This window comes from Rana temporaria, chromosome 3, assembly GCF_905171775.1.
Source record: "Rana temporaria chromosome 3, aRanTem1.1, whole genome shotgun sequence".
NCBI classification, from domain to species: domain Eukaryota; kingdom Metazoa; phylum Chordata; class Amphibia; order Anura; family Ranidae; genus Rana; species Rana temporaria.
Genome location: NC_053491.1, coordinates 491388762 through 491397947, shown reverse-complemented (window position 1 = coordinate 491397947; position 9186 = coordinate 491388762). Strand labels below are relative to the sequence as shown.

Sequence of the window (9186 nt, the reverse complement as noted above, 5' to 3'; positions counted from 1 at the left end):
CCTCTTAGATTGTAAGCACTAACGAGCAGGGCTCTTATTCCTCCTGTATTACACTGTAATTGTGTCTGCCTTCATGTTGTAAAGTGCAGTGTAAACTGTCATCTCTATATAAACCCTGTATAATAATAATAATAATAATAATAATAATAATAATAATAATAATAATAATAATAGCAATAATAGTAATAATAATATTAATAATAATAGCAATAATAGTAATAATAATAGTTATAATAATAATAATAATAATAATAATAATAATAATAATAATAATAGTAGTAGTAGTAGTAGTAATAATAATAGTAATAATAATAATAATAATAATAATAATGATTTCATAAAGAATCTTTATTTTGAATTAACATTCAATTTCCAAATTCTCCTCCATCACCAGGACACATCTATTGATTATAAGACACACCATCACATGATACATTATATTAGGGTCCATTATAAAAGTGATTCCATAGAATTCTATTGGTGATCCATTCTATGTTCTAGTAATCATACATTATTATAGTGATATCATTGTATAAGTGATAAATCCCATTATTATTTTCATTAGTAAATCTCGGGATAATTTCTTCATATGTTTCCATCAATTTTCATCTCTTTATATTACTGTAATTTGTAGATCTATTATTCATTTAAATTTCTTCACACAATAAAATTAAAGTCATTGTAAATGTATTTTTTAATCAGGAATGAGACATCTACACATTATAATCCGATAGATAGATAGATAGATAGATAGATAGATAGATAGATAGATAGATAGATAGATAGATAGATAGATAGATAGATAGATAGATAGATAGATAGATAGATAGATAGATTTGTTCTTAAAGGGCCAGTACACCTCTATCTATACTTTCCACATTGGGTCCCTCGGCAGCCATTTCTATACTATGACATCACAGCTCAATCAATCTGAGAACCGCTGCGGATGTCAATATAAAGTTTATGACACCCCCAGGTCGGATCGCAGATCGCAGTGCAAACGCCGAAATGGCGCAGGAATCGGATTGTATAGATGTGTCACACCCAGTGTGATCCGATTCCAGTGAGGACCAAAAAAAAGGGTCCGGCACCATTTTGGTGTGAATGTGATTTCAGTCACACAGTTTGTACGGCTAAATTCACATCACACTGACAATGACGTGTGATCTGCACAGCAACGTGATCCCAGCCTTTAGAGAGATTTCCTCTTACTTCCTGTCCTGGTGACAACAATATAAGGAGTGAGAGAAATCTGTACAGGGACACAGACATATAAAAATATGACAGGGGCTCTAACCCTTCCCCTTCCTTACTATACTAAACATATCATTCTTATTTCAGTCTGTGTTCCTGTTGGAGAGTTCTCCTCATTTCCTGTCTAGATAAATGTTGTCACCGGGACAGGAAGTGAGGGGAAATCTCTCTAATGAAGCCCCGGATAGAGGAAAAAACCTGACAGGGGATCTAATCCTAACCCACTCTGCCTAAAAACAGTCTGGGCTCTCTGATCATATATCCAGTAATAAATCTCTAGATGATGTCTTCATAGATTTCCTCTCTGATTGTTCCATTCATTTCCATCTCTTTGTAGTATAGATTGTATGGAGGAGGAGGGGGAGGGGCAGAGAGGAGAGGTGACCCCATCCTATCCCATCATAGTGACAGCACCCCACCCCCCTATGTCTGATCATGACTGCCCCCTATACAGAGGGACCACATGTGGGGGAGGGGAAGAGAGGAGGGGAGGGTTAGGAGAAGGAGGGGCAGGGGGAGGAGTTGACTGATGTCACATATTGTTACAAAACACAGAAAGTATTATGTCAGATTTTCACGGGATAGATAGATAGATAGATAGATAGATAGATAGATAGATAGATAGATAGATAGATAGATAGATAGATAGATTGATAGATTGATAGATTGATAGATAGACCACACCCATCCTTACTGACCAATAGGAACATGTTGTTGTTACTCCAGTAATTGGACAGATATTCTACCCAATCACAGCGATCAGTAAGAAATCTCACATTTATTTATTGTAGAAAACTTTTCTCCCACTTCTATATACTATTGGATGAATATTAAATGAATTCCCCTCCTTTGTCTGATATCACCAGACTGTGGGCGGAGCTCTCACATCTCCCCCTTCCCCCCACATATCTTTATAGTACCTTTCACTACACATATCCCAGCATGGAGGGGCTCAGTGAAGGTGGTGGTGAAGGTGTGGAGGTGTCGGATCGGGTCACACAGATCATAAAAGGAGATCCGCCCGGCCTCATAATCCAGAACTATCCTGACTCTGTTACTGGAGAGATTGGTGGGTAAGGGGGTCTTATCACAGTCATGGTTCACAAAATTCTGATCTTCAGACCTCAACAATGCCCAGGACTTATTATTCCACCCGATCCCTGCCGCCTCCCATCCTTTCCTCTCTATACTGGGGTAACACATTCCGACTGTCCATTCATCTGATCCCCCGACATCCACTTCCCAGTAATGTCTCCCTGAGGAGAAACTCTGACTGCTCAACACCTGAGGACAATTAAATTTCTCTGGTATTTCTGGGTAACTCTCGTCTGTATCTACCATGGATACAGTTTTCCTGTCATCTGATATCTGTAGATATTTACTAGCTGTGTTTTCATCCAGTAATATATCTCCATCCTGAGTATCACACAAGTCACCTGTGTCTGATTCCTGAGGATCCGTCATGTTACACAGCTCCTCAATGTGACGTATCTTCCTGGACAGCTCCTCCTTCTTTATTTCCAGATGGAGATGGAGAACCGCTCTGCCCGCTCTGAGATTTCCCTCAGGACTCTCTTCTCCAGATCTTCCAGACGTCTCCTGAGATCTCTAAACAGGACAGTGACTCTCTCGGTGTCACCAGCTGCTTCTTCTTCTACTTTCCTCCTGTGTTCCTGCAGACTCTGGACTCTTTCCTCCGTCTCCTCTCTCTTTGTCAGATGTTTCTGCAGAACATTCCTCAGTGTCTCCTTCTTCTTCTCAGAAGCCTCATCCAGTGACTCTACCTGGTGTCTCCGATGTTCTCCAGCCAAACTGCAAGACAAACAGATACAGGCGTTATCTTTGGTGAAAAAATACTTCAAAACATCCTTATGGACGGAGCATTTCCTGCTCTCCATGGACAAGGTGGGGTCACATAAGATGTGTTCTGGGGACTTTTTGTGGACTCTCAGGTTTTTATCACACCGATAAACCTCACAGAACAGACAGGATCTAACAGCAGGTACAGGAGAGTCCACACAGTAAGTACAGAAGACCCCGGACTCCTCCCGATCTGGCTGAGCAGACTGTAAAATTCTCTACTATGTTATGCAGTGTCATGTACCTGTTCTGTGCAGGACGATCCGGAAACTTCTCTCGGTATTCAGAACAGGAATATCCTCCAGACCCCTCCTGTGTATCCAGCACACGATCAATACAGACCCGGCAGAAGTTGTGACCACATCTCAGGGTTACAGGATCGGTATAAATGTTCAGACAGACGGAATATTCCAACTCAGCTCTCAGATCAGCAAACGCCCTTGCTGACAGCAGAAGATGAATGAAATGAAAATCTCTGACACCGGAGAAGTATGTGGATGGGGAGGGGTGACATCCTCCTACACAGGGCGAGGCTGGATGAATATTACTGGACACAGAGATCAGAGTATAGAAGGGAGAAGATTAGTTTTACAGTCGTAAGGAGAATCATACCTTCTGTTGTGTAAATTTTATGAAGATGTATTTAATATGTATGATCATAGTGTCTCAGGGTTAGTACTCCCGCGGCCCGCTCTAAAGAGCTGACTGGGACAGACTGACGCTGGTCGAGTCGCGTCTGGTACTGGAAAACTTCCTGAGGTTGGAGAAAGGTGTTTGCAGAGTGGGGATATGTCCACCAGTGAAAGGGCCCCTGTGCAATGCACAGATGTTCATCTGGGGGATGTGTTCACTCTGCAAGGACATAATTGGTTATGGGGCGATGCACGCTCTTGTCTTTCTATGTGTCTGATCAGCTCATGGCGGGACCGTGGTGTGCCCCTGCAGATAATCTCCCATCCACAGGAACAGTAGTATAATATGCGTTTTCTCTGAACAACGCAGAATAAGGATTCATGCCAACTGTAAAGGTCTAGGAGGAGGAGGTCTAGTGCTAGAATTGTTGCACACGCTACAACGCACGCGACAATACCTCACATGTGGGGTTTGAACGGCGTTTACATATGTGGGCGGGACTTGCATGTGTGTTCGCTTATAAGCGCAAGCTACCGGGGACAGGGGCATTTAAAAATAAATACATTTAAATGTAATTTTTATTTTACTTCATTTTTTTATTTTTACACTTTATTTTACATATTTTTTTTTTGATCACTTTTATTTCCTATTACAAGGAATGTAAACATCCCTTGTAATAGGAATCACTGTGACAGGTCCTCTTTATGGAGAGATGTGGGGTCAATAAGACCCCACATCTCTCCTCCAGGCTTACAAGCATTAGATTGGTGAAAAAAAATTACCGATCTAATGCCGACAGCCACGATTGCGGCTTTGTTTACTTCCCGGTACCGGGCGTGACATCATAACGTCGCGCCCGGACCTCCGACGGTCATAGAGATGACTGGTGACCATGTGGTCACCAGTCATCTCTATGCTTTCGCAGCAATCGCCGGCCAATTCGCTCTCTGGGCCCCCGATGGCACGGGAGAGCCCGGAGAAGCACCAGATGGTGGCGGGAGGGGGGGACGTCCCCTCCCACCGCCTATAAGAACGATCAAGCGGCGGAACCGCCACTTTGATCGTTCTTAACGTGCAGAGAATCGGTGGCTGAAGACGGCGATATCTGAATGATACCTGTAGCTGCCCCATCATTCAGATATAACCGCACAAAGTGGAGGACGTCATATGATGTCCTCCCGTGGTCAAGTGGTTAAAATATGGTACATTTTATTTCATAGAAAAATCTGTTTTGCATATAATGCAGACACTAAACACCCATCACCAACAACCAATTATTAAAATAGCAAGACAACGTGGTCTTGACTAAAAAACACAGCTATGTCACAGAAAGTGCATGCATGCAGAATATCCTTTGAGGAATTACCAATCAACTGGCACCTGGTAAATGGTTGCCAATTACAGGGAGCAGCTTTCTAAGCTAATAGATCAGCCAGCCTTATGAGCTGAGCAAATCCCCCCCCCCCAGAGGAATAGACCGGGATATAAATGTAGCTATGCAAATAGGGCTCCTAGGATTGTTGTGTCACTTGTTTTGCTTGATGCTGATGACTAACCAAAGTTTAGTCCTGTAAAAAGGTAAATATAACATATAGCCAAATGCAGGATGCAAAGCAGTTCAGTTGATCAGTCACAGTTGAAGCCAAGCGTTGCAAAGTTGAAGCAGAGGCAAAAGCAAAATGAAAAGTTAGGTACGTGACTGCCAGCTTTCTATGGACGGGTATGGAGATATCGAGGAATCACAAGTCCAAAGAAAGCCACCATGGGAGAGGGAAGCAGGAGAAGCAGTGTCAGATTCATGAAGCCAGGTTTCAGAAATGGCAAGTAGGTTAAAGGAATTTGTGATAAAAGAGGTCTTGAACAGAGGCACAGTTGAAGCCAAGCGTTGCAAAGTTTATACAGAGGCAAAAGCAAAATCAAAAGTAAGGTAGAGTCCCAGAGTGTGAGCAGATGAGGATAAGTAACCTCGGAGGGCTAGCATGAAGTTAAAACGATCATATAGCAAATACACAAGGACCACCGGTCCGCTCAACCAGCCAGGAGACCTGGGGACGAGCTGGCATTGAGATAATGTAATGTAATGCTACATCCCTTCTCCCCCCACCCCCCTCTTGTTGCTGTGTCTAATTGTGTTGGTAAATGGCACATAGACAATGGTCTGGACTGGAGACGTCTCTCCGCAGGGGACGTGTGTTGAGAGGCTGCCTGCTTACCATAACCCCTTTATATTTATCTGTAGTTTCTGTTTCAATGTACAAGTGTTCAATTCCCATTGGTTGTTCCTTGTCCCCTCCCCTCTATGACAAGGCTAAGGGGAGTGTCCCTAACTGTGTGTAAAAGTGTGTGTCTTGGATTTAATAAACAGTTTATGCTCTGCGTGTTTAACCCTCAACACCTGTGTGGCTTGTGTCGTGATTGGGAGGTTGAGGGCTGGTTATGGCGAATCTGCAGACTGCAGGTGCGTTTGAAGGACAGGAGTATCCGAGATCCGTCACAGTTTCTTCCTCATTAAAAACTGAAGGAAGAAATGCAGGATTTAGAGTGGCGCAGGAAAAAGGAAACAATGAAATAGCTTATGATACTTTTACCTCCTTAGGTGTGTGTGTATTTATGTATGTCTACATACACCTGCTCTCTTTGTACTTACACTTTAAGAAACTCCTTGGACCTGAAAAAAAAATACTTACAAGCAAAAATTATTACTATATCCTTCATATCTAACCTGCAAAGAATGGCAAACAATAATGACATTCCCGTAGATTCGTAAATTGTCAATGGCAGTCTTAAAAACCAATTCAACTAAACCATCTGTAACCCTTACTTTCCTGTTCCTACAAAAATACAACAGCCGCAACACGTAGGAGAATCGCCGCGGTAAGTTCGAACATATTCACGTTACTACAAACAAACAATGAGAAGATAAAACATAAGACAAACATTCAGATACAAATGTGGGGGAGACACTTCATAGTTTACAAAACAAAAATGAAAAAACAAAACAAACAGCCGGAATGCTGCCTTCAGAGCCGGTTCACACTGGGGCGGCACGACTTTGGGGGGCAACTGGGCAAGGCGTCCTGAAGACGACTTCAGAGGCGACTTGCAAAATGACTTCTGTATAGAAGTCAATGCAAGTCGCCCCCAAAGTCGTACAAGAACCTTTTTCTAAGTCGGAGCGACTTGTGTCGCTCCTATTAGAACGGTTCTATTAAATAGAATGGGACGCGACTTGTCAGGCGGCTGAGTCGCCTGACGAGTCGCCCCAGTGTGAACCGGCTCTCACTCTTTTAGCAATAGAAAAAAATACAATGGGAAAAACATGAGAGCAGCTCAAAAAACTTGCATGGACCAGCCATACAAAGTTCAAAAACAGGCATGAGAATTTTAACCACAAAGCGTGTACTACACATCCATCAATCCGCTCATTATTACAGATTTCTGAAGCCCCAGCTGAACTACTTCCAAGGTAATTTTATTCTGAGGTCTCGTACCTCCCAGACATCAAAAGTACCTTCCAAAGCAATATACCTTACTGTACCCTCTGATCATATATGTCATTCTTTAAGGCAGTGGTTCTCAACCTGGGGGTCGGGACCCCCTTGGGGGTCGAATTATGATTTGCCAGGGGTCACCAAATCATGGGCTGTTCCTGAAGCCTGCACCACTCTCCCAGCCGTTTTGCGGCCGACCAGCAGGGTTGTCCCTGGAGCCCGCGGCCACCCACTCAGCCTCTTCGCAGCCGCCCATTTAGTTCACGGCATGGCTGAGGGGCAGAGACTAGAGGTCAGCTGACTGGTGATGAATGTGAAGTGAGAGGGGCTGGAGGAGACCCTATCTCCTGATTTCGGCATAGGTGTCACTGCTACGAGACACCACAAAGTTGGAGACACAGTGAAGCCGGAGACACAGTAAGTAACACTACCTGTGATTATAGTTGCCACAAAAAGTCCCCACTACAGTCCTCAAATCAGCAGATGACCTTGATCAAGAGCACCTATGTTGGCTGATCAGAACTCGCCCCCAACATTGCCACTCATCCCAACTCCCCACCAACACTGTACTGTACAAGTGAAAGGGACTCAAGGGGCGCTAAATGTCCGTTGGTTAGGGGCACAAATTACTTGTCTTGCCTTGGGTGCTGACTACCCACTATACAAAAATAATTTCACTGTTAGGGGTCCCCACAACTTGGGAAATGTTATCAAGGGGTCACGGCACTAGTAAGGTTGAGAGCCACTGCTTTAAGGGGTCTCATGTCCGGAGCCCCAAAACCCAGACCTCATGTGCAGTGCAGCTGTCTGACTGGTGTGGAGCCTAATTTTTTTTCCTCCACTGCATGGACGGCACATTTGCCCATGGCGATTCGAATCTATTTTTTGGCAAACTCTGCGTCCAGAGAACCCGCACTTTATTTTCGGAGCGGTTATGGTTTGCTCCTTTATCACCATAATTGACCCCCGGAATCCCAATTATTGTACATGGCCTGACCTGGGCTGTTAGAATACTACTCCTCACGTTTATGCTCTAAAGCCTCGTACACACGATCAGTCAATCCGATGAGAACGGTCTGAAGGACCATTGTCATCGGTTAACCGATGAAGCTGACTCATGGTCCGTCGCGCCCACACACCATCGGTTAAATAACCGATTGTGTCAGAACGCGGTGACGTAAAACACAACGACGTGCTGAAAAAAATGAAGTTCAGTGCTTCCAAGCATGCATCGACATGATTCTGAGCATGCGTGGGTTTTTAACCGATGGTCGTGCCTACCTCGGTTTTGACCTATCGGTTAGGAATCCATCGGTTAAATTTAAAGCAAATTGGCTTTTTTTTTAACCGATGGTTAAATAACCTATGGGGCCCACACACGATTGGTTTTGACCGATGAAGACGGTCCTTCAGACAGTTGTCCTCTGGTTAACCTATCATGTGTACGAGGCCTTAGAATACTACTCCTCATGTTTATGCTCTAAACGTGTTTGTCAGACAAACTACAAAGCACCATGAAATCCTCCACTATTCAAAACAATATTATGGCTTCTTTCTACCTGCATCTAGATGTCACAACAATAACTTGGTTTCCTCCCGTTTACTCTCTACCCAAAACTGTATTACAGTATAAAACTTCACAAAACAACTGGAATTAACCAATAAAGACCCGGACATTTAGGCAGGTAAAGGACCTGCCCAGTTTTTGCGATTCAGCACTGTGTCGTTTTAACTGACAATTGCGCGGTCGTGCGACGTGGCTCCCAAACATAATTGGCGTCCTTTTTTTCCCACAAATAGAGCTTTCTTTTGGTGGTATTTGATCCTCTCTGCAGTTTTTATTTTTTGCGCTATAAACAAAAATAGAGCGACAATTTTTAAAAAAAAAACAATATTTTTTACTTGTTGCTATAATAAATTTCCCCCAAAAACATATAAAAATTCATTT

At 43.2% G+C, this 9186-nt stretch overlaps 1 protein-coding gene across 1 annotated transcript; it reads right to left on the bottom strand.

The window, feature by feature from the left end:
* Positions 1-327: 327 nt before the first annotated feature.
* On the bottom strand, positions 328-3421 carry LOC120933790 (E3 ubiquitin-protein ligase TRIM39-like). Its single transcript, XM_040347186.1, has 2 exons — positions 3359-3421; positions 328-3066 (listed from the first exon to the last, which is right to left on the bottom strand). Exon 2 carries the CDS (start codon positions 2716-2718, stop codon positions 2137-2139), a length of 582 nt encoding a protein of 193 aa, XP_040203120.1. The 5' UTR covers positions 2719-3066; positions 3359-3421; the 3' UTR covers positions 328-2136.
* Between the last annotated feature and the right edge of the window lie 5765 nt (positions 3422-9186).